The sequence below is a fragment of the Garra rufa genome, chromosome 6 (assembly GCF_049309525.1).
Source record: "Garra rufa chromosome 6, GarRuf1.0, whole genome shotgun sequence".
Taxonomy (NCBI): Eukaryota; Metazoa; Chordata; class Actinopteri; order Cypriniformes; family Cyprinidae; genus Garra; species Garra rufa.
Window position 1 is genome coordinate 46,465,617 of NC_133366.1, and position 27,040 is coordinate 46,492,656.

Below are 27,040 nucleotides of genomic sequence, written 5' to 3' on the forward strand. Positions count from 1 at the left end.
ATTTATTCTAAATATTTAGAGAGTACTAGATTTTCAAAGGCACATTCTGTTAAAACCTTTGGTTGTGAGGTTTATGATCAAGCAACAGGCAAATTGGGCAATTAAGCAAATGTAAGCTGGAAGACAAAATGCTTGGCTAAAGTGACCGGCGCCTGCAGATGTATGGCTGTACGCACTGTGCGTACCATTAGCGTTCCGACTGATCTGAGAAATGTATGCCCTGCAATTCAGCATTTATGTGTGTGTCGTATTTCTGTTAACTCAACCAGCCATGCCTTTAATTAAGGATTTATGATTCTTAAGTTGGTTCTTTCGCTGAACTGACTAAACATCTTTGCCAAATTGGTCTGAATCAGTTCGCATTCATTCAGACAGCTCTCTCACTGAATCATCTGAAGCGTTCCTCCGTCAAAACAAAAAAGATACTTAAAGGGATAGTTCACTTAAAACTGAGAATTACACCATGATATTTATATTTATATTATAACATCGTTTAGGGCACTGACATCACCAAGATTGAGCAGATGAGTAAGATTGTTTATGTGAACAGCTACAGTACTTCAGACTGCGTTGTTGCGCTTCGCAGTCTCACAATATTAAATACAATTAATTCAAAAATGTTGCATGCCGTGGTTTACACAGGACTGGTGGGGAATGTGCATTGATGCACCTTTACTTAATATGTTACTTGGTTTATTTTGATTAGGTTAGGTAAAATGTTTTTGTAGTCTTAAGGGAAAGCACCTCTGCAGCGCGTTCTTAACATAAGAGAAAGACACAGTCTTTTCTGCTTGCTGCAATAAATCGCTATTTTTTCTGCACTTAACACGTGATTTTTTTTATGTTTACGGTATGTTTGTACAAAACTGTGTTGTAAATTAAAAAATTGACATTTTAAAAAGTACTGAAATGAAAGTCAAATAAAAATAAAAGCTAAAAAGAAATATTTAAAACTTAAAAATTAAAAAAATAAAACTTTAGGTTTAGATCTCAGACTAGTTAGATTTATGTCAGTGTTATTAACTCACATTTATTGAAATAAAAAATACATAAATATTTACATATGTTTGTATAAATATATAAATGTTTAAACTTAAAAATTAGACTAAAATAACTAAGTTATTAAATTTGATTAAAATCACTCAGATTAAACATAAAGTTGTAATATTTATATATATACAGACAGTGTTTGTATAAATATATCAATGTTTAAACTTAAAAATTAGACTACTACATGACTAAAATTTAAATATTTTTAAAAATGAACGAAAATTATGAACATGCTTAATAAAATAACTCAAACTTAAAAATTAAAGTAAAAACTGAAAATGTAAAAATAAAGCTTATTTCAGAAAGCTAACTAATATTAGAATAGTATATAAATAATACTAAAACAACATTAATTCAGGTCAACACCCAGTCCTCTGTCTCAAGCTCTTCGAAAGTGTCTGCTTTTGAAGATAAACGGTGACTCCAAGAAGTATTTGGACACTTGAGCTGCGCTTAAATGTGATTGCGTCTAAAAGTGATTGCGTTAGATCACAAAATATCTACCTAACTACATGGCATCTGCAAACAATTGCCACCGCATTACTCAGCACTAATGGAGCAAGAAGTAACCAGCAGTGTATAGTTCATCACAAACCTGTTACACTAACATTTGACAACCAAAACATTTATTTTTAGTAATCACTCTGAGCAGTATAGCTATAGTTTTACCATCAAAGCCTAACAAACATGGCTTAAACTGTACTCTGGCTTTCTGGTCTTTCTGTTGTGCACCATGATGGAAATGTTCAAAAATGTTTTAATGAAGTTCTCTTTCTCTGTCTCTCTCTCTCTCCCTCAGTGTGCGGTTTCGTGGTCCACAAACGCTGCCATGAGTTTGTTGCTTTCTCCTGCCCTGGGGCCGACAAGGGCCCCGCATCAGATGTAAGTAAAGCCTGCAAACACACTAGAAAATTCTCTCATCCACCAGCTTTTCTAGCTTCTCTTGCGCCATCTTTTCTGATAGTGAAATTCACTTCCTGTTCAGTTGAAAGAAACATCTTCCTGTGACTAAGCAGTAGACACACACTCACACACTTACTCATGTACACACACTGCTTGGTGAGCAGTTTAAATATTTATTCAGTGGTAACTGATTATGTACTGTTTAATGAAGCCTAACACTAATCATGTTCCTCATGTGTTTGCTTGCACTATATATTCACATGCAAACCGGCAGAGACATCAGTTTTCTCTTCTCTAATCTCTATTTATAACCACGCTTCCTCCCTATATGTGTAAAAGCAGGCGCACACTCGCACTTCCTGTGTTGTGCTTTGTTTCTCGATGCAGTCAATTGTTTGTTTTCCGTGAATGCTACTGTACTTCTCCAGTGCCATTCGTTGCATCTCCGCTGTGTAATGTTGTTGTGTAGGAAAGCTTTGATTCTTGACCCTTTCACCATTGACTCCTTTACAAAAGCTTGAAGAACACAGAGAAGGTGCTAGTCCATTAACGTGCTTTTGTTGAATTTGCACTTGCTGGAATTATTTCAAACAAAGGAAAAGCAACAGTCAAAATTCTGCTTCATCTAACTGCATTCTGTTTTTTTTATAATAATCTTTGCAGTATCTAATTTCTTTGGGTCTCTACATCGGCGCCCCCTAGCTGTAGGGATTTATCATACCATTTCATGTAGTAGTGCAGCATTCACTTCCTATAGGATTTAATGGGATATTTATGTGAATTCTGAGTAAAATGTTTTTATAAATTGATTGGATATTATTTGTGCTTGAGGTGGAATGAATTGTGTAATTGCAAAGTATTTTTATCTGACATTTTGTGTCTAAAACCATAAAAACATTTTCATTTCTTGAAATTAAATACACGTTAAATGAAATAAAATATTTTTAAAAACAAATTTTATTTCAGCTAGTTTCCCATGCAACATTTCTCATTTTCTAAACTAAAACTAAAAAAAAAAAAATAAATAAATAAAATTACAAAAAGCAACAATAAAGAAATAAAAATGAAATAAAATGACAACAAAATTACTAAAACTTTAACTAAAAATTCAAATATATATATTATATATATGTGTATGTATATATATATATATATACATATATACATATATACATATATATACATATACATGAAAAATTTTTATTTCTATAAATATATAAATATTTGAACTTTAACTTTAAAACTGTATAAAAATTAAATGTTGAAAATGACTAAAAATGTTTAAAAAGTTCTAAAATAAAACAAATAAAAATAAAAGCTAAATAGAAATATTTAAAACAAAACCTAGTAAAAATTAAAACTTTAGATTTAGGTCTCAGAATAGTTAGATTTATGTCAGTGTTGTTAACTTTCACATTAATTTAAATAAAAATGCATAAATAATTAATTAACGTATAAATATTCAAACTTAATATTTACATATGTATGTTTGTATAAATATATAAATGTTTAAACTTTAAATTTAGACTAAAATAACTAAGTTGATGTATTAAAATTACTTAAATTAAAACTGTTATGTATGTATATGTGTATACAGTATAGTGTATATAATAGATAATAAAAACAAATAAAATAAAATTTTAACTAAACTTTAACTAACTTTTAACTAAATCTCATATTATAAATATTATATAAATGTGACCCTGGACCAAAAACATCAAGTCATAAGTGTCAAAAAAAAGTTTATTTTTAATATATACATAAATAAAAAAGCTTTCCATTGATGTATGGTTTGTTAGTATTATTAATATTGAGAAAATCGCCTTTAAAGTTGTCCAAATGACTTTCTTAGCAATGCATATTACTACTCAAAAATTACGTTTTGATATATTTACAGTAGGAGATTTGCAAAATATCTTGATGGAACATGATCTTTACTTAATATCCTAATGATATTTGGCATAAAAGAAAAATCTATAATTTTGACCCATACAGTGTATTTTGTGCTATTGCTACAAATATACCCATGCTACTTAAGACTGGTTTTGTGCTCCAGGTCACAAATAATACAAAATAATGTGTGTGTGTATATATATATGTATACACACACATTATTTTGTATTATTTGTGACCCTAGAGCACAAATCTAAATCTAAATCTAAATATTCTAAATCTATATACTATATATTTCTGCTATTGTTTGCATTGTAGCTGCACCGGTAATTTCTTTTTGATTATTGCTGTAACCTTTACTTGTACTTTGCACAAAGACGATGAAGTTGCATCTAAACAAATCTAATTTAATCTAAGGTTTAGTCATTTCACTTTCCTGTTGAGGTAGTTTCTTATTTTCTTAAGGACCCGTGTGTTTTTGTGTCACAGGACCCTCGAAGTAAGCATAAGTTCAAGGTACACACATACTCCAGCCCCACATTCTGTGACCACTGTGGATCTCTACTGTACGGACTCATACACCAGGGGATGAAATGCGACAGTAAGTCTAATCCTGCATACACACAATAACCAATCAAAGCTCTCATACAGTGACCTCTGCTGGTTATCGTCATGCGTTACATAATACACTGTTTGATCTACTCATCTGTTTGATCATTGGAAATGATGCAAGAAATGCAAATGTACCTTATGTAATGTATGAGGCTATAAATCTGCCTACATAGATGTGTTTCTTATTTTTAACTAATTACAAATCCGCAAGCTTCTATAAATATGTTGTATAATGAAAAAATACCACGGCTATAAACATATAGATATAGATTGGGCATATGTAAACATGAATTGTTTTTGAATCATTTATGTGCAGTACATATGTAAATACAGCTGTGTTCTGTATGTATTTTAGCTAGCGTGGGTGTGATCTTTGTGTGCCTGACTGTGGGTGTGTGTCCTAGTGTCTGCGGTGATTGTGTGGGCATTTCTTAGTAAGTAGTGAGTGAGAAACAAACGCTGCATGTGTAATGCTGTCAATCTAATTCTGTGTGGTTTTCTGCAGCTTGTATGATGAATATTCATAAGCGATGCGTGGAAAATGTTCCCAGTCTGTGTGGAACAGACCACACTGAGAGGAGAGGACGGCTGCATCTCAGTGCTAGTATCACAAATAATGTTCTCACCGTGACCGGTGAGTTCCCACACACACAAACACACACATTTTATATATATATATAAATAATAGTGGGTACATTCCACTGCATCTTAAATTAATTTCCTAAATTAAGCCAATTTAGTGGTTTAGAACATCCTACTGTAACAACACCCTTGTTTAGAATAGCCTAGTAACCACATGGCACACATAGTAACCACCAACAAAACAGTACAGTAAAATTGCAAATTGGTAAAGCCATTTATAAAAGAGCTGTTCGATTTTGGCAAAAATCATAATCACGATTGTTTTGGCCAATATTGTAATCACGATTATTTAACACGATTATGACTGGGTCCAAAACTTTATGTTAGTGATTTATTTAAAGATGGCAATAAAAAAGAAAAAAGTGAATACTTTTATGCAAGTCTAAAGTAGTCTAACAATACTACAGAAATTGAATGTAATTATTTGAATTTTTTGTTTCTTATTAAAACTACAAAAGTCCTTCATTTAAGAGCAGTGAGTGATTTCTCTCTTTGTATTTTTACGTTTTATTAATATTAAGCACAAAGACGGCAGAAGAAATATTAATTGTTGCCACTTTAAGAGCCACACGGATGCAGTATACTGTTACACACGTATTTTCATTCTCAACTGTTTATGATCATTTAAGACATAACTGACAAGTGTTTACATGAATAATCACCATATATTTTTGCGTGTATTTGACCGTTTGGCGCACACCTTGAGATAAAAGATAACTTTACATGGCCGTGTCTTGCTCCGTCTTTCAGCACACACACAGAACAGCGCAAGTTCTCATTCTCGCTTTTAAAAACACAACATCAAAGAAACATTATTAATTTAAGCACGTCCCGTTTTATGAAAGTAACGTTACATGATTTTGCTAATTTGCATGTGAAATTGATCTTTTATGGAGGAGCGAAAGCGCACAACTGGAAAGGGGGCGGAATGGGGTTTACTGGATTACTGTATTTTCATGATCGTTTGAAGCAGAAATTGAAATTGAAACTTAATTGCATAGCCCTATTTCGAATAATTGCATAGCCCTAATTTACAATGTTACAAAAGATTTATATTTCAAAATAATGCTGTTCTTTTGAACTTGATATTAGAATGATTTCTGAATTATCATGTTTGCCATATCATCAAAAATATTAAAATAGGACAGGTATTTTTAGGATTTTATTGTATTTTTAATCAATTAAGTGCAGACTTTTTTATAAGCATAAAAACACCATACTTAGGCCCTATGACAGAATTTACTGTGTAACGCGGAAAGTCATAGAATTTGGGATGAATAAATCCAAAATAGGTCAGTACACTGAAATCAAAACACAATATGGACTAGTGTCTGTGAATATTACGCTATAAAAAGACGTGCGGTTTTGTTTACTACACACGTACTGAAGTGCACATAAAGCTTGCTGTGTTTTCAGCCTCTGTCATCTCATTATATGAGTGTATGAACACATAAACATAATCTCTAGAGTCACTTTATGAGCGTTTTATTTTTCTTTTGAAAAATACTTTTTATTGTCATATCATATACAAACAGAAACTTGAAAGGTCTTCACAACAACCCGTTAAAATAAAACTTAGGTTTACCTTGAAGAAGCTGTGAGAGATATAGTACTTAATGTAGTTATAGTACTATTACTAAAATTATTATTTCAACATTACTTTAAGGAATATTTACCAGAAAAATAATAAAAAATAATATTTTTTTTGCCTTCAAATCAATTAATTAGAGATGCTTTTTATTATTAGATGGAATCCAGAAAATTAATGGAAAATAGAAAAAAATTCAAATGTATTTCATAGGACCTTAAAAATAAAATTTTTGTTAAACTTTTAATAAATTGCTAAATGTTTTAGGATGTCAATTAATTATACATTGTTTTTAAATGAAAAAATATTAATCAAAAACCAAGAATAATTTAAAATCCGTAAAATTTACAGTAAAAACCTGGCAGGTGTGGTTGCCAGAATTTTACCACAAAGAAATACAGTAGCAACATTTTAACGGATTTAACTTAAAAAAACTAATTTCATTAACTGATCTAATGTTACTATACAACCTGTTGAAGTACTAAAATCAGTTTCGTGCCTTTGTAATACACTGATAACCACCAAAAGTGAAATAATGCAATAAACATTAATTTAACAAGATTAGATATAACATACAACCCTAATGTACACAACTGATAAGAAAAAAACTAATAAACACTTTTTCAACAAAAAAACATCAAATATGAAATTCTGGGAATGTCAATTTATGGTTGTTTCACTTCCAAAAACTGTATACTACCGTAAAATTACATGTAGTGTAATACAGTTTTTCACCATATATAGTAGGGGAGCTTACTGTTAACCAATTTTACTGTAGCATTTTTACTGTATTTTACCATTAAAATCAGTCATTTTTTACAGTGTGATACATTTGAGCTGGTTTTAGAAGAATTCCGGCCGCTTTTTACGTTTTTTTTTTTTTTTTTTTTTTTTTTTGATGGTCAGGCTATGAAACCAGCTGGTCTTTAATATAACTGAATGCAACCTTGTTCAGCTGAAAACCAGCTAAAACCAATTTAGACTAGTTTAACATGAGTTGACATGTTGACATGCTTTAATACTGTTTTATTTTGAGGAGTGATTTAAACTATAAAAATAGGAATACTGATATTAAATAATTTGTCTTGTTTAAAATCAGTTCATTTAAGATATTACTATGCAAATAACAGGATTGGTTAACTGAAAACCCTGAAACTACAAAAGGTTATGCTAAGGTCCCGACATGGATAGATAAAGGTTTTATTGGTTTTCAAGAAGTACACACCTAAAAATGCTCAATGCCGGTTTGAATGTGTTATTTGCGCTATTTTAATTGTTCGATGGCTTTCTCAAACAAATCCTCTGATAATAATTTACTAACTTTATGGACTTGAGCACAAAGACTGGAGTGGTTTTGTTCAGAAGGTAGACAACCCACAGCTGTGCTGGTTTTGAATATGTAACATTATAAGCAAATGTAGTCGGTGTTCATTGTACATGTTAGTGCTGTTGTGGGATATATAATATATCAGCAGGGCAGAAAGCAAACTGCTTTTCTAGCTGAAACTTTCAGCTAAGCATGCAAATCAGTACAACAAGAGTATTGAATGGAAATGTTGCAATAATGGTGATGTTAGCATGTTTTGGGCTTAGAGAGGATTTCTAAGTGTTTGTTTGGCAAATTCGATAAAAAAAATGGAAGTTGTCTTCATGAAAAATGTTTCTATTACTTGGTTTAAAATACACACACTTACACACACATACACATCTCAGCAGCAAAGTGTTCTAAACGAGTCTGTGTTTTTCTCAGCTCTTTTTGCCTCGGGCAGAAACTGCATCCTCTGGAAACATGAGATCAATCCGCCAACGATCGCCCCACATCCCATTCACACACACCCACACACCAGCTCACCCATCCATCAGCTCTCTACAGCTACGTTTAGAGGGCTGAGTATATAGATAGACACTTTATACACTTTGCTGTTCATTTATAGCAAACGTACAAGATTTTTTAGACTGGATCTACTGATGACATTGTTAAAATATAGTAACCCCCACAAGAGCTTAAAAACTCACGTAAAAACGAACCTTAGCATCCACCTAGTGGACAAACACCACAAATAATTGAAATAAAGCTTAAATAAATATTTTATGAAAACGTAAACTTTGTTTTATTTTGATTATTTGACAAGGAAAGTTTTTAACTTATAGTCATTTTTTTATTAGTTATTGTTGTTTAAAATTTTCTTTTTTGCCTGAATTTATTTACATTTCAGTTTTAGGAATGTTAGTTTTATATATATATATATTTTTTAAATGTAAGTTATTAAATTAAATTAGAATAAAATAATATTAAATAAAAATATTTAAGAGAACTAAAACTATTAAACAAAAAATAGCTAAAACTTAAAATTAAAACTGAACATATAAAAGTAAAAGCTAAATCAATATGTTATCAATTATTTCAATAGCAGGGATTTTTAATGTTTTTAAAAAAGGTTCTGCTCACCAAGCCCGAATTTATTTGAAAATACTGTAAAAACTGTAATATTGTTACATATTTTGACTATTTAAAAGAACTGCTTTCTATTGGAATATATTTAAAAAATATCAATTGATCCAAAGTGATGTTAAGACATTTATAATGTTACAAAAGATTTCTATTACAGATAAATGATGTTCTTCATCAAAGAAACCTGAAAAAATAATTTTTATTTTGAATTAAATATTATAAATTTCAAACAGCAAATCAGAATATTAGATTTCTGAAGGATCATGTGACTGGAGTAATGATGCTAAATTCAGCTTTAAAATCACAGGAATAAATTACATTTTAAAATATATTCAAATAGAAAACAGTTGTTTGAAATAGTACAAATATTTTAAAATCTTACTGTTTTTGCTGTACTTTTTTATAAAAAAGCAGGCTTGGTGAGCAGAAGAAATGTCTTTAAAAACCATTCAAAATCTTTTGACTGGTAGTGACTAATACTTCATTCATTGGTTTTAAAATGATACTTTCTGTATTTTAATTGATAGTCAAGGAGGCTCGTAACTTGGTGCCAATGGATCCAAACGGCCTGTCGGATCCATACGTGAAGCTTAAATTAATTCCAGACCCAAAGAACGAGAGCAAGCAGAAGACCAAAACCATCAAGTGCTCCCTCAATCCTACCTGGGACGAACACTTCAGCTTGTAAGTGGCAAATAAATGTTTCTGCAGTCAAGTGCATTCATTTGTGTGGATGTTTCACATGAGCAATGTCTGTCTCTATCTTCGTGTTACCATAGTAACCTCAAAGATACAGATAAAGATAGGCGTTTGTCAGTGGAGGTGTGGGATTGGGATCTGACCAGCAGAAATGACTTCATGGGGTCGATGTCTTTTGGCATCTCTGAGCTGCAGAAACTAGGTGTTGACGGATGGTAAGCATTACTGGATACAAGATACCGCCTACGCATTAGACCTCAGTGCTCGAGGATTGAGACCATCATCTTCATCTGTTTGGATTGCAGGTTTAAGCTGCTGGGCCAAGAGGAAGGGGAGTATTTCAACGTTCCAGTTCCACCAGATGGAGAGGAGGGCAATGAAGAACTGAGGCAGAAATTTGAGGTGAAATTCATGTGCCTTTTGATTTCTGAACTTGTAGCTTTTTCTCTTTCTGACAGTTTTCTGATTTTTATTGACATTTTTTTCAACTCTCTAGAGAGCCAAGATTGGCCCTGGCACCAAGAATACAGATGGCTCTTCAAAGAATGACATCTCCAAATACGATGCCAATGGCAACCAAGACCGCATGAAGCTGTCAGACTTCAACTTCGTCATGGTGCTGGGCAAAGGCAGCTTTGGCAAGGTAGGACACTACATTCATTCATTCATGTACACATCCTCATTTACACACACACAGTTGTGTTAGTATAAGGTCTGCCAAAGCTAACATATTACTTAAGATTAAATGCAGTTTTTAAAGGAACTCTCCACTTTTTTTGGAAATAGGCTCATTCTCCAACTCCCCCCGAGTTAATAAGTTGAGTTTTACCGTTTTGAAATCCATTCAGCCATTCTCCTGTTCTGGCGATATCACTTTTAGCATAGCTTAGCATAGATAATTGAATCCTATTAGACCAATAGCGTTCAAAAATGACCAACGAGTTTCGATATTTGTCCTATCTAAAACTTGACTCTTCTGTAGTTATTCTGTAGGAGGAAAATGCAAAGCTTATTTTCTAAGCCGATAAGATCAGGAACTACACTCCCATTCCGGCGTAATAGTCAAGGAAGTTTGTTGCAGTAATATGGCCGAAGCAGGTGGAATAATATCACGTGGCGCCTGAAATTAGTTCCCAGCTAGGTTAGCATTTGCACATGTGCTGCGTGGTATTACTGCTCCTGCTTCGGCCATATTACGGCAGCAAACTTCCTTGACTATTACGCCGGAATGGGAGTGTAGTTCCTAATCTTATGGGTCATTCCAAACCCATAAGACCTTTGTTCATATTCTAAACACAAATTAGGATATTTTTGATCAAATTTAAGAGCTTTTAGTCCCTACATAAACAGCAATGCAGAAGGTTAGTCAGAGCATTGTTAAAATAGTCTGTGACTCAGTGGTTCAAGAATACAAGAGTACTTTTTGTGTGTTTTGGAACGACATGGGGGTAAGTGATTAATGACAACATTTTGACTATGAACTATGAACATTCAACCATCATGAGCATAAGAGACTTTCAAACATGTTTAGTATTTATAAAAAGGCTTTCAAAAATGGTTAGTGTTCATAAAAACTTCCTCTAAAAGGTTATATTTGAAGAGTGGTTGAATAGTCAGAAATTGAACCAAAAAAATCTTATTACACTCATTATACTTACATTTATCAGTAAACAATTCAAAAAGATCTTCTTAACAGGTGATTTATTCATTAATGAAATCCATATGAAATATTTAACAAAACAGTTATTTTTAGGCTTTATTTAATGTCATTTTAAAGGGTAACCTTCATGTCATTCCAAACCTGTAAGACCTTTGTTCATCTTCGGAACACAAAGATATTTTTGAATAAATTTGAGAGCTTTTAGACCCTACGGAGAGCAACGCTTCTACCATGTTCAAGGCCCAGAAAGGTAGTCAGAACATTGTTAAAATAGTCCATGTGATTTTTTTGTACATAAAGAAAACAAAAATAACAACTTTATTCAACAATTTCTTTGCTTTCTGTGTCATACGTCATGCTACTCACATGAAGGCATGTTGAAGACACGGAGTAGAAGAAATTTTTGACTAAAGTCGTTATTTTTGTTTTCTTTGCGCACAAAAAGTATTCTCGTAGCTTCATAACATAAAGGTTAAACCACTGATGTCACCTTGACTATTTTAATGATGTCTTTACTACTTTTATGGGCCTTGAACGTGGTAGTTGCATTGTTGTCTATGCAGGGTCAGAAAGCTCTCGGATTTCATCCAAAATATATAGTTTTTAAATTTAAATAATAAATAATTATTCAAATATTGTAATCACCATTTCATTATCACAATAATCATGTTCTCCTTTAATCTGTCTTTCTCTAGGTGATGCTCGCCGAACGTAAAGGCTCAGATGAGCTGTACGCAGTGAAGATCTTGAAGAAGGATGTGGTCATTCAGGATGATGATGTGGAATGCACTATGGTGGAGAAAAGAGTTCTTGCTCTCTCTGGCAAACCGCCCTTCCTCACCCACCTTCACTCGTGCTTTCAGACCATGGTACATATCATGCTCTCTCTGTACTGAGCAGATTCACATTCACATGAAAAACGCATTATACACCAGTGATCAATTGCACTGTTGTTGTTTGTAGGACCGTCTTTACTTTGTGATGGAGTATATCAACGGTGGAGATTTGATGTATCAAATACAACAAGTGGGAAAATTTAAGGAACCCCATGCTGTGTATGTATTGACTCCTAAAAATGAGCACAAAACATGACAAAATTAATTAAATAAGATTTTTTTAAATGTTAAAATTATACATTTAATTATTTATTGCACAAAAAAATATTTTAAATTATTGTTTTAAAACTGGACAACGGCTGCTGGAAATTCAGCTTTGCCATCACAGGAATAAATTACATTTTAAAATATATTAAAATAGAAAATAGTTATTTTAAATAAAAATATTTCACAGTATTACAATTTCTTTCAAAATTTGCTTTTATTTATATACATTTATTTATATATTTATATATATTTATATATTTAGTTATTTATATATATATATATATATATATATATATATATATTTAGTTATTTATTTTTATATTTAAAATAACTAACTAAATAAAAGAAAAAACTTTTAAATATAAACTGTAATATTGTGAAATATTTTTATTTAAAATTCTTTCAAAAGCAGTACAAAATATATTTTTTTGCTTATATATATATATATATATATATATATATATATATATATATATATATATATATATATATATTATTTTTTATTTATTTTTTTTTACATTTTTGTAATATTTTAAATATTACGATTTTTTGCCATTTTTTAAAAGCTAACATTGTAGTTATCAATTTGGGTTATTTAGTTTTATTCATAAGTCAGATCAGTAATTTAAGTGGTTTTAATTCTGTTTTTTTTTTTAGGTTCTATGCTGCAGAAATTGCCATCGGCTTGTTCTTTCTTCATTCAAAAGGCATTATTTACAGGTGAAATGTTTGTTTGTGAATGTACCCTAAAATCTAAGCATAAAAGTAACTAAGCATTAAATGCAACAATTGCAGAATTTAACAGTATATTATAAAAATAATGCACAAAGTAAATGCATTAATAATAATATTTGTCAATATTCCACTGTGATGTAAATTGTCCCTCCAGTTAATTTAGTCAACTAATTATGAATACTACCAAAATAGTGAAATTTCATTTTGTATTTCATGATGCATTACATTGTTTAGTAAAGAATCAAGCAAATATTTACTAATATGTGCATGTGAATTTGTTTTCTGGGTTTGTATAGAGATCTCAAGCTGGATAATGTGATGTTGGATGCTGAAGGCCACATTAAGGTTGCAGATTTTGGCATGTGCAAAGAAAACATGTATGATGGGGCCACAACCAAAACTTTCTGTGGCACTCCAGACTACATTGCCCCAGAGGTGTGTGTGAATACGTGCATGTGTTATGTGTATGTATGTGTTAGTGCGTACAAGGCATATATATGCTCTCCTGTGTTACAGATCATTGCATATCAACCATATGGCAAGTCTGTCGACTGGTGGGCTTATGGAGTTCTCTTGTATGAAATGCTGGCAGGGCAGGTAATCTAACACTACCTTATCATTCCAGGTCTAAATTTGGATTGGATGAGCTATTTTCAGAAGTAATTGTGATAGATGCAAAAAATGTGTGATGCCAGTGTGCTTCCTCTTCTTTAGCCTCCTTTTGATGGTGAGGATGAAGATGAGCTTTTCCAGTCTATCATGGAGCATCATGTGTCTTACCCGAAATCCATGTCCAAAGAAGCAGTGGCCATATGCAAGGGGGTAGGCGACACACACAAATACACACTTTATACATTCTTGTCTATGCTTGCTTACACTAACAGACACTGTTATGTCTTTGCAGCTGATGACCAAGCATCCAGGAAAGCGTCTGGGCTGTGGACCGGAGGGAGAGCGAGATATTAAGGAACACGCTTTCTTCCGCTACATGGACTGGGAAAAACTGCAGAACAAGGAAGTTCAACCTCCCTTCAAACCCAAAGCAGTAAGTAATAATGCAGCTGTGTGTGTTTTTTTTTTCAGTCATAAAGAATTATTTTTTGAGGAAAACATTTATTTTCTCCATATACTACACTTTTATGGTGCCCTGAGTTTGGACTTCCTTATGTAGTGAAACGATCAGTTATTTTTCTTTTGTTAATTGCAATTTCTATACTTTTTAACCTCAAATGTTGACCTTGTCTTGCTCTGCCTGAACTCAGTTTTTTCCCTGGTTCAAGACAGTTAGGGTATGTCGAAAAACTCCCATCTAATTTTCTCCCTCAACTTCAAAATCGTCCTACATCGCTGTTTTACCTTTTTTGTTAAGGGTGTTTGATCTTCTTTGCATGTTAACTTTGCAAACACTGGGCTGGTACTTCTGCAGCAATTTAGGGTGATTTTTTTTTTTAATTGATTTTTGAAGTTAAGAGAGAAAATAAGATGGGAGTTTTTCGACATGCCCTAACTGTGTTGAACTGAAAAAAAAACTTAGTTTAACAAGACGAGCATTTGAGGTTAAAAAGTATATAAATTGTATTTAAAGGTTTTTTCAATTTAAGACAGTTAAGGTATGTCAAAAAACTCATTTTAGTTTCTCCCTCAACTTCAAAAATCATTTCGAAATCAAAACCCAGTGTTTGCAAAGTGAACATGCAAAGACGATCAAACACCCGCAACAAAAAAGGTAGAACAGCATTGTAGGAGTTTTTGAAGTTGAGGGAGAAAATGAGATGGTAGTTTTTCAACATACCCTAACTGTCTTGAACCAGACAAGATGAGTATTTGAGGTTAAAAAGTATATAAACTGTAATTTAAAAAAAATTATAATAACCAATCGTTTCGCTATATAAGACCCTTCTTCTTTGGCTGGGATTGTTTACAACCGCATTTGGGATCGTTTGAAGCTGCATTTGAACTGCATTTTGGAACTTAAAACTCGGGGCACCATAGAAGTCCAATATTTGATAAAATAACATAATTTATTTACGACTGAAGAAAGAAAGACATTAACATCTTGGATGACAAGGGGGTGACTACATTATCTGTACATTTTTGTTCTGGAAGTGAACTTCTCCTTTAAGTGTCTAATATTCAGAGATGATTTGGTGTGTATGTGGCCAAGATGCTGTGGTTCCAAACTGCTCAGTGCAGGAAGTAAAGCGTCACTTCATGCTCGGCTGTTAAACCACAAAGAATATGAAAACACAGATATGTGAGGCAGTGAAGGTTTGCTTTCTGATTAAGACACAGAAATACTTCAGAAAACAACAGTGGAGTATTTTAAGACTTGAAGCATTTTTAATGTGTGGATTTTGCGGGTTGATTGATTCAGGATGTGGATATACAGTGACCCAAAAATGTATTAATGACACTTAAACCACACAAAAATATCTATATTGTATTTTCTAAAGGCATACAGCACAATTTTCAGTGATGAAATAATACATATGCTGTTTCAGAACAAACCAGCTGCTTTGGCTGAACAATGTGCAAGTGATTAATGGTAATCCAATGTCAGCATCTGCATCACTTAAATTAATTCATATTCATGAGCCAAGCTGTGCCTGGCACTGCATGTGCACTGTACCGCTGAACAACAGAAGAAAAGTCATATTTGATTATATATATTGTTCAGTAATGTTTTTTAAAGAAGTAGTCTCATGTTTACCAAGACAACACTTATTTGATCAAAAAAAATTACGATTTTTTTTTTTTAATTATTAAAATTTAAAATAAGAGTTTTCTATTTGAATATATTTAAAAATGTAATTTATTTCTGTGATGCAAATCTGAGTTTTCAGCATCATTATTTGAGTCTACCATGTCAGATGGTCCTTTTTAATAAGCTGATTTGCTGCTCGTGAAACTTTTCTTCAGTGTTGAAAACAGTTGTGCTGCTTTCCTAGATTAGTTTTTTTCAGGATTCTTTGTTTTTACATTTTTTTTTAACAAATTTTAAAAGAGCAGCCTTTACTTCAAATAGAAATCTTTCAACACAAATAGAAACAAAGCTAAAGTGATTGTTTTTAAGGTTTCAAATGGTATTTCATATGAGTGTATCCATGGCAACTAGGCATTAGAAATCATGGTGTACATGTGAAGAGAAGCTGATGGGATTTTTAATGCATCTCCCATTTTTTCGGATCACTCCTAAGCCCCTGCAGAGATTGCATTTAAGTATTTTACCATGTTTGATTTATTTATTTGATTTATTTAGAATTCTTTATCCATGTATAGATCTCCATTTAACAGTGTTGCCTGATTCAGATTAAGGTTAGATCGTCATTTCATTCTTTGCCCTAAAGTCTGAGCATATATTTCTAATAATGTATTTGACTGTGGCCTGATTGGCCAGTTTTAGTAAGCCCCGCCACCACATAATTCTGCATTCAGGATGTGTGAGGTGAGTTCAAAGAATAAACATTTAAAGGGATCCTGGGTATTAAGACTTGTATGGCTTGATAACATAAATGATGTATTTTACTAAAATATGTAGTAGAAAACTCATGAAAGATTTACGTTACCTTAAAAATCTAAATTGTGGATCTGCCATTATTTTGATGATGTAAAATGGTTGTACTTGGTGAGCTACTGGCATTACCTGTTGCTATTTTTACCGCAACAACACAGAAAATAAAATACAATACAATTCTACATTGTGCAGCTTTTGGGTGTAGTTTTTATGTTGAAGGGCAACAAGAGAAGCAATGTAAGTCTTCACTGTTTTTCTAGCGATAAGAAGAGGAGAAAAGAATGGGAAAATGCCTGTGGATGAATAAAACTTCCTAAAGACCCACTTCTTTATTCTCTCTACTTTAGCCCTGATGCCTTTGAGGCTTTTAGTCGACCACAGCTACTGAAAGAGCTTACAAACGGCAGAGACAAGAAACGCTAGATGCCAACCTGGCAGGGCGTAAACATCCTGATGCTTGTCATGACGCCGCTGCCACTGAAGGAGTGTCTCAGTGCAGATTTCTCAGGATATCCGGGGGCATTTAGACTCCTTGTGGGAAAAAATTGATGGTATGGTTTTTGATTTAAGCCTATGCTTATATCCATTGCCACCTGTAAGCTCTTTCAATAGCTGTGGTCATCGTATCAGTGTTTTATTTTCAGAATTGTGTCACGGTAAAAATTAGCAACAGGTAGCGCCAGTAACTCACAGAGTGCCTGCATAGTCCAAAATTTGTATAAAACAATGTGGATTTTTTAAAGCCATTTTTTAAATTAAAATAAGCAATTTTAACTAGTGTAACAGATTGTGTTATTTCGTCACCTGCCAATGATATCATACACCCTCGATTTTCTGGTTTTATTTTGTAGAAAACATGGAAACATCAAAAAACGCTTTAATATGTCATGCATTTTGGTGGTGAAGGCACAGAGTAGCTTTATAACGGAACTTTTAACACACTCAAATACATCTAGTATAATAAAACAGTGCTGCTTTTTCTACATACGCATGACCAGAAAGGCAGAAGAGTTTGACTGTGGCATAATAAAAGCTCACAATCGCTCAAGCGTCCTCGTATCACTTCCATAACTTTCAGCCCGGTCCTGCTTCATACTACTCTGGAAATCCAGAGGTCTCGCGAGAGCACAATTTGAATTGTCTCTGCAAGACACTCTGGCATCGAGCAATGATGCACGTTACTGCATTACGTAAGCAGTTCTGGGAACCAATCAAATCGGTGTATCTGATGTAGGCGGGCCAGAGGCGAGCTAAACTGATGACGACAGAGCTGCGACGTCCGGAATCATTTAGTAAACATTGAAAGATGGCTACACTGCCCTCCAAAGGCAAACCACAGTAACTACGCATTTGGTCAAAATTGAGTTAAGGCTTAAAATGGACTTTGTGACCACTGTTTTGTCTTGTGGCAAAGTCTCCTGGTTCAGTTTTGTCCCAGAGAAATGAGAGTGTTTCAGAGAAACAAGAGTGTCAACATGTTTGACTAGCTGACGTAAAAACTTTAAAGGCATTTTTCTCAGTTTCAGTGTTGGCGTAGTTACTGCACTTTGCCTTTGGAGGGCAGTACAGATGAACACCAGTTGTTTGAAACGGCTTTGGCCGCTACAATGAATGAGTTAGCCTTGGCTTTTCATATAAAAGAGGAACAGAAAACCGCGCTCGAATCGTTCCTTTGCAAGAAGGACGTTTTTGTTGTTTTGCCGACTGGATACAGCAAGAGTTTAATCTATCAGTTAGCTCCGCTGGTAGCTAAGCGAATGGGGCTTACTGAATTTGTGATTGGTCGTGGCGTTATCCAATTGCGTGCAGTGAGAGTTTCAAATGCATGCTTGGTGCCGCCCCTCGAGTTAGGCCCTTTTCATTGCTCGATGCCAGACCCTTAATCTTAATAGATTAGGGTCTGGATTTTTTCCAGGCTAGCTTCATACTAGAGTGAACTTAATAAATCTTACACTTTAGCTCGTCCATGGACCTCCCGTCGGATTGCATCGGCTGTGGGGATGAAGACAACAACTCCCATGATTGCACACTATCAAACTACGCCTTTGTTTCTTATGTTTTGAATATGTGCCCTCTAGGGGCTAGAACTTACATATTGTGCCTTTTAAATAACAAACAACTTTCATGGGGTTTCTACTACAAATAAGATACATAATTTACATTATATCAGGCCACACAAGTCTTCCCTTTAAATATTAAATGAACGGGGTCATGTGGCACATACCACTACTGGACTAGATTCAGTATAAGCTGATTTTAGACTAACGAGAAAGTTTGGAGTTCTGAAATTTACAGGATGTTTTTATGGCACAATCACCCCTTATATGTCAAAGAATCAAAGGAATTTTGGTTTCTCAGTTTATGACCCCTTAAAAAGATCTCTTTGACAGGTAAGTGTTTTGAATACAGATCCTTTATTATTTTCTCACAAACACTACTCCTCACCCTCTCACTTTTTCTTGAACACTTGGAATTGTCCAATTCCACAGATGACATTTTTCTGAATGCTGCACCTTCATCACCTGAAAACAAACAGGTTTTTTATGTGTTGACTTTTAGCAGCATCAGAAATATGTTTCCTACACAGAAAATGATGTGCATGCAATGCTCAAACGAGAGCAGAAAGGTGTTTGAGATTGTTAATTTAACTTCTGCAATGTAGTTATGTGCTCATCATTTTCTATCATTACACATTCACTCAATTAAGACTGTTGCTATATAAGTACTGTTACTATTTTCACACTTTTTACATTTGAAGCTTCCATTTGTCATTAAATCCTTATTTGTTTGCTCACGCCGTGCCTTCATTTTCCCATCCCACATCTCTCTTCTCTCGTCTTCTCCACAGTGCGGTCGAGACGCAGAGAACTTTGATCGTTTTTTCACCCGCCATCCTCCCGTCCTGACCCCTCCTGACCAGGAAGTGATTCAAAACCTGGACCAAGAAGAATTTCAGGGCTTCTCATACATTAATCCAAATTTTGCATCTGTGAAATCCAAGTAGCCAGTTTTAGCCAAGCACAAAATAGGGACCAATGAGATTACAGATCTTGAAATTGACATAGTCAGAATGAGCCAATGAGAGCGTTCAACCAGATTGATGGAGGAATGGAGGTAATTTCAATTCATATTGTTCCTTCCTGCTTATTTTTTGATTAATAGGATCAAGGAAAGAGATTGACTAACTTTGTAAATGAACCTATAAAGAGTGAATGTGTGGCAGCTTTGCGAGATTTTGACTATTTGATGCTTGTATATCATGGACTATAGTGTTACAGGTTCAAAAAAAAATAAACAAAACAAGAAAATCTGGATAAATCCAGTGTCCTGGTCACATTTTACCCCTAAATAATAAAATAATAAGTATATAAATATTATATACATTTGATGTCACAATGCAAAAAGACTGTAATGGTTTTAAAAAGACGCTTCATTTTATCTATTATAGATATGTTTCTTATTATTTTTCTTCTCATTTTGGGGTCAAATGTGATCTAGACATGCCCTGGAGGTTTTGTGAGATTCACTCATTGTGATGAAACATATCTTTAGAATATTAAATATATAGCTGCCAAATCTATCTTCCTCCCCGTCACACATTCGCGCACACAAACCGTGCGATTCAGATGAACCATTTACCGCTTATTGATCAGGATGTTTACTGGGTCACCCCATTTTAGTGCTTTTTTCGGTTGGGTGTCGTACGTGTGTTTGTGTGAAACTGTGCCAAGTCAGAGATTAAAGTTTAGGAATTGGTCATGCAACTTGTAGTTTTCCAACCAGTGCTGCTTGGATCCTCATAACCACATCCTTAAACCAACTGGAAATGATAGTGACGTGACTACAGCAACTTAATACCAGACATAACGATGATGTTGTAACTACTTATGAGAACATATCTTTCATGTCATTATTCTGCCAAATCTGTGATGTATGACATTTTTGACTTGTTACCTGTGCCTGGCAGTGTTTGGATCAAATTACTGTGAAACTGTGGACAGACTGTTTCTACGAAGGAAAATATATGAATATGTATTTGGAATATATTAATGATTTCTGTATGTCTGTATATTTTCCTTCTGTGTTTATTCTTGCATACACAAACCGTGCCGAAACGTAGTCTCTGAATACTGCTATTTTAGAATATGTTAAATATAGTTAATAATATTTACTAGGATTTTTTAATTTTTCTGGTAAATATATGTAAACCTAGGCAACCTAAACAATGCAAAATTCACGTTAGCATACAGTAAATATTGGCTTATATGTGACCCTGGACGACAAAACCAGTTTTAAGTCGCGATAGCCAAAATACATTGTGTGGCCCAAAATGATCAATTTATCTTTTATGCCAGAAATCATTAGGATATTAAGTAAAGATCATGTTCCATGAAGATATTTTATACATTTTCTACCGTAAATATATCAAAACCTAATTTTTGATTAGTAATATGCTTTGCTAAGGACTTCATTTGAACAACTTTAAAAGCAATTTTCTCAATATTTAGATTTTTTTTTTTTTGCACCCTTGGATTCCAGATTTTCAAATAGTTGTATCTCGGCCAAATATTGTCATATCCTAACCAACCATACATCAGTGGAAAGCGTATTTATTATTTACACAAAAATTTGACGGTCCAGGGTCACATGTGGTCGTTATAAAACAATATAAGATGATCAGTACGATTTTTAAAGTAGTCTCTTATGCTCACCAAAGTTGCATTTATTTGATCAAAAAAACTGTAAAAACATTAATATTGGGAAATATTATTACAATTTAAAGTAACTGTTTTCTGTTTTAAAATGTAATTTATTCCTGTGATGCAAAGCTGAATTTTTAGCATTATTATTCCAGTCTTTACCATCACATAATACTTCAGATATCATTCAAATATGCTGATTTAGTGCTCAAGAAAGATTTTTTACTATCAGTATTGAATTTTTTTTTTTTTTTTTTTTTTTTGTGGAAACTGAAATCTTTGATTAATAGAAACTTCAAAAGAACAGCATTTATTTGAATTTTTTTATTTTACATATACATGTTACAAAATATTATAGATAAATGCTGTTCTTGTCATTTTTATTGTCATTGTCACTTTTGATCAATTTAATGCATCCTTGGTGAATAAAAGCATTAATTTCTTTCAACAAAAAAATAAAAACTTAATAACCTCAGATTTTGAAGTATACGATTATCCATTCTGAGTATATTAAAAACAATCTCCACAATGCAATTGCATTAACTGATTAGTCTTAAAAATCATCAATCAACAAACTCTTCTGAATTCATACGCATGCTTAATTTTTATCATAGTGTAACCAAAAACATATCCGTCGGCAAACAGCAGATCCATATAAGAACAAACGAGTGTTTTGTGAGTGTGTGTATGTGTGTGTAAATTGTACATTGGCTTCCTCGGTCTCATGGGACATGATGGCACAGTTATTGAGTAGGTACAGGGACAAGACTCTCAAGAAGTGCTTCTCTCCAAGGCCCTTGTTCTTGAGAAGAAGGTAGGACTTTGTCTTGATTGTCCTTCTGTCTTGAATGAAAGGGCATTTGGTGTCTCTCTCTGTTCCTGGTTTGTGTGTTTGGCAGAACTTTGAGCTGTTTGTCTCCAGTTGGTGGCTGGACTTCAGTGTCCAAATGTTCATCTCATTCTCATGGGTGTTTTAGACGTTTATGGTCTAGTCCGCTCTCCTCTGTACTGTCCCTCCATGTTATTTGTGGTTTGATTCGGCCTCGTCGACTGACTCTCAAAACCTGTAGTTCTGTTAGTTTCATTGTCTTGAGTTTCTGATTCTGATTCTGAACTTCAAGCTGTGGGTTCCTCTTCATCAGTTTCCTCTTGGTCTCTTTCGCCGTTTCTGACTTTCAGTATCTAGTGATGTTTTTCGTGTTGTCTTACAGTTGATATGTGATTATAATGACAGACGTCTGGATTTACAGTCAACATAAAATTCAAATGGATCCTATTTGCTTTCTTAATACACGTTTCAAGTGATTTGGCATATTTTTCCAAATAGTAATTCATCATCAACTTGTTTCTGCTCACCAAGACCTTGTGGAGATCTGCAATTTCAATTGTTTCTTGTTAAATATCATGCTTATCACAGAAACATAAATATAAATAAAAAAGGGACTTTTTATCTCACAATTCAAATTTTTTTACAATTTTTTTTTCTCAAAATTACGTGATACAATTGAATTGTGAGATCTAAACTCACAATTGTGAGGAATAAAGTCAGATTTGCAAGATAAAAATGATCAATTTTGACTTTTTTTCTCAGAATTGTGAGATGTAAACTCGCAATTGGGAATAATAAAGTCCAATTTTGAGGGGAGAAAGACCTCGTTTATATCTCGCAATTCTGTCTTTGTAACTTGCAATTCTGAGAAAAAGTCACAATTGTGAGATATAAGCTCAAAAAAGTCTCACAATTCTGACTCTGTCTCGCAATTGCGAGTTTTAAAGTCCAATTTTTAGAAGGAAAAGAGTTTATATCTCATATTTCTGACTTTGTAACTTGCAATTCTGAGAAAAAAGTTAGAATTTTAAGTTTATATCACGCAATTCTGACTTAATTTCTCAGAATTGCAAGTTTATATCTCACAATTCTGATTAAAAAAGTCAGAATTGCGAGTTTGTATCATTTCTGAAAAAAAAGTCTGAATTGCAAGAATGTAAACTCGCAATTGCAAGAAAAAAGTCTGAATTGTGAGAAAAGGTCGCAATTACCTTTTTTCATTTTTTATTCAGTGGCAGAAACAGGCTTCCACAGAAACAGGCCGCATTGTGAAAGTAAAATAAAAAAAAAATTAAAAATAGGTTGCAAATGCAATTTTGTGTTGACTTTGAAATCGAATTTTACCTACATTTCTACTAGAATAATAGTAGTCCTTTTGAAGTGATGCATAATGCAACATGCAAACAAAAACCTACTGAAGATATGGAAAAGTTGTAAGATGTGGTTGATGCTTTTCGATCCCAAAAATAAAAAGTCGATCCCATTTTGTAGAGAAGAAAAATTGTTAAATACGTAAAAAGTAAATTCGGTAAAAAAGTGGTAACACTTTGAAAAAATGTATTGAAAATAATATTTTGTCTATTTATAAATATGCATTGTTCTTTTATAATACAGTAATTAACTTAATTTATACAAATTAATGTTAAAATGTGCACATCATTCAAAAATTTGGGTTTGGTAAGATTTAAAAAAAAAAAAAAATACTTTTATTCAGCAAGGACACTTATATTGATCAAAAGTGACAGTAAAAACATCTATAATGTTAAAAAAGATTTTTATTTTACTTTTTATTCATCAGAATCCTGACAAATATTAAGCAGCACAATGTCATGTGACTCTAAAGACTGTAGTAATGGCTGCTAAAAATTTTGCTTTGCATCACAGGAATAAAATAAATATTTAAATATATTCAAATAGAAAACAGCTATTTTAAATTGTAATAATATTTCAAAATATTGTTTTTACTGTTTTTTCGATCAAAAACTTGGTAATCGAAAACTCTTACCAACCTCAAAATTTGAACAGTAGTAAATGCATAGAAATTAACTAATGTTCAAATTTTTAAAATATGTAAAGCTTTGAAATCCTTGATCTTTAACACCTTGAGTTCAGGCTACTAGTCATAACTTAGACAATTAGTGACGTATGCGAAACATTATGCAAGTGATTATTTTCAAGCTCACATTTATAACTGCCTTTCTGCTTTTCTTTCAGAAAAATCGTCGTGACACAGGTAATTTCGACAAGGAGTTCACCAAGATGGCGGTTGAGCTGACGCCAACAGATAAACTCTTCATTATGAATCTGGACCAAAATGAATTCCAAGGCTTCTCCTACACCAACCCTGAGTTTGTCATTCAGGTTTAACACCAAACTCCAATCGATTGCTCCATACAGGTGTAAGAGCAGGAGACGGTCTTATTACCCAGAAAGCATTATTTTGTCCCTGTGCCATGTTGATTGTCCTCTCTCTTCACTTAAAAAGGCACAAACCCAGCAGGTTCGCTCAGAACCACACCAGGATTATACTCAGTCTCAACCAAGGCCTCAGAAACTCTGAATTGAATTTGAGGAGAGAGAACGGTTATAAAAGAGTGTATTCATAGTCTCCATGAGAATGTCTTGTCTTTTCATCTCCATGAGAATTATCCTACCTCTTTCTTTTACACTTTCTGTTCTCTCCATAGATTGAGTGATTGAGTCAGCTTTTTTCCTGCAGCCCCTCATTTCCAAATGAATTAGCCTGACAACATGCAGCACTAATGGCTTTTTCCAGAGCTAATTAAGCCTTACGCAACCTTCAGCCAATCTGGTTTCAATTAGTATCGTTTGGTATCAATTCAAAGTCAAGCTCACGTGTATCAGTAAGTGATATAAGCAAATATCCTCAAGCATCTATTGCTAGATGTTCATTCAAATGGTGATATCTTTCAGCTTGGTCTGAGATTCTCGGCACAAGCTTGCATTTGCATTACAGCAAATAATGATATCCATATGGCATTTAGTTTGCTCCCAGCAAAAAGGCTTCTGTTCATAAGATGCTCTTAAACATTCATTATTTATATCATGACAGCTTGAGGGAAATACACAAGGCAACAGACTTGATTTACAATTGAAGTCAAAAGTTTACAGAATTTGTAGAATTTGCAAACTGTTAATTATTTTACCAAAATAAGAGGGATCATACAAAATACATGTTATTTTTTATTTAGTACTTAACTAAATAACATATTTCACATAAAAGATGTTTGCATATAGTCCATAAGAGAAAACAAATGACTTTGTTCACAATTTTACATACACTTGAATGATCCACAGCTGTGTTTTTTGTTTAGTGCCAGTTGTTCACAACTCGAGTCCCCTGTTTGCTCAAAAGTTTTCACCCCCAGCTCTTAATGCATTTTTTTTCCTCCTGGAGCATCATATACAGTTGGAAATGGTTCAAAACACAAAAAGACTGAAAAACCATAGAATCTGTGGGACCTGAAGATTTTGTTTTTTCTGAAGAACAGTGGGCAGTTTAACTGTTCAGGACAAAAAAAAAACAGCTCTGGGTCATTAAGGGAACAGCACTGTATTAAGAATCAAGTGTATGTAAACTTTTGAACAGGGTCATTATTATAAATTCAACTATTAATTTCTCTTGTGGACTATATGTAAACATCTTTTTTATTTCTCTAAATAAAAAATAACATGTATTTTGGTCAAATAATTAACCTTTTGCAGATTCTACAGGGTGTATGTAAACTTTGGACTTCAACTGTATAATTTACATGCAACTCAGAAGCACATGGATAAAGTTTTGAATATGACAATTTTTACTTGAAAACAGTTCATAACCAGGTGCCAGAAATAAGTTGATTGTTTACCTTCATTTTACATATAATTTTGTTTATTAAGTATGTTAGGTATATTGCTGATCAGCAGAAATCTGATATTAAAAAACAGTCTTAAAATCAATATTGTGAGAGCATCACATTGATTTTGCTTTTTGAGTTTTTTAGTAATTTTCTCTGGGAATTCGGTGATCTTGTGGTTATGACACATATCACAAGTCATATTTACGGAGTAAAAAAGGTAATTATGACATAAATAGTCATATTTCTGAGATGGAAATGTGACTTTCATTTTTATTTTATTAATCTTACAATTTTAACTTTTTCAAAAATGATGACTTTTTGTCTCAATTTCTACTTTTTATGTCATGTCTTAATATGTCAATTTTGACTCTTCATGTCATAATTATGATTTACAAAAGCATGATTTTTCCCCATGGTGGAATTGGATTTTTAAAGTGAAGCTGGCATAATAGCCATTTTTACGGTGGCCGAGAGAGGCCAAGGCGCTGCAAACAAGAAAACACATGCAAACAGAAAAAAACGACAACAAATTAAGAAAACATCTTCATCAGTTTGACAACACAGGCGCTGCAAATCCTCGCAACGCAAACACAAATACGGAAACGCGCTGCAAATTCTCACAACACAACCAAACTCAGAAACGCGCTGCGAACACACGAGGGCGCTGCAAACTAACAAACGCGCTGCATATAGCACTGTCCACAACGGAAATGTTTCAGGGGGACCTCAAAAAGTGACGAACTCATCTGGGACCTGATTATTTATATCACTATATTACCTGATTATTTATATCACTATCA

General features: G+C 33.3%; 1 protein-coding gene across 2 annotated transcripts in view; it reads left to right on the top strand.

The window, feature by feature from the left end:
- The window catches only part of prkcba (protein kinase C, beta a), a 43,240-nt gene extending 16,457 nt beyond the window's left edge, over positions 1–26,783 (top strand). Inside the window, exons 3-17 of one of the 2 annotated variants that reach the window (XM_073843058.1) lie at positions 1,850–1,932; positions 4,336–4,447; positions 4,964–5,092; positions 9,668–9,824; positions 9,920–10,054; positions 10,145–10,241; positions 10,336–10,482; positions 12,195–12,368; positions 12,463–12,554; positions 13,260–13,322; positions 13,634–13,772; positions 13,854–13,934; positions 14,052–14,159; positions 14,242–14,382; positions 24,595–26,783. In XM_073843058.1, coding sequence (XP_073699159.1) covers positions 1,850–1,932; positions 4,336–4,447; positions 4,964–5,092; positions 9,668–9,824; positions 9,920–10,054; positions 10,145–10,241; positions 10,336–10,482; positions 12,195–12,368; positions 12,463–12,554; positions 13,260–13,322; positions 13,634–13,772; positions 13,854–13,934; positions 14,052–14,159; positions 14,242–14,382; positions 24,595–24,747 — 1,811 coding nt within the window. In that variant the 3' untranslated portion in view covers positions 24,748–26,783. Of the gene's footprint in view, positions 1–1,849; positions 1,933–4,335; positions 4,448–4,963; positions 5,093–9,667; positions 9,825–9,919; positions 10,055–10,144; positions 10,242–10,335; positions 10,483–12,194; positions 12,369–12,462; positions 12,555–13,259; positions 13,323–13,633; positions 13,773–13,853; positions 13,935–14,051; positions 14,160–14,241; positions 14,383–19,699; positions 20,919–24,594 lie in introns of those variants that run through there. The other variant, XM_073843056.1, reaches the window with a different exon arrangement.
- The last annotated feature ends 257 nt before the right edge of the window (positions 26,784–27,040 follow it).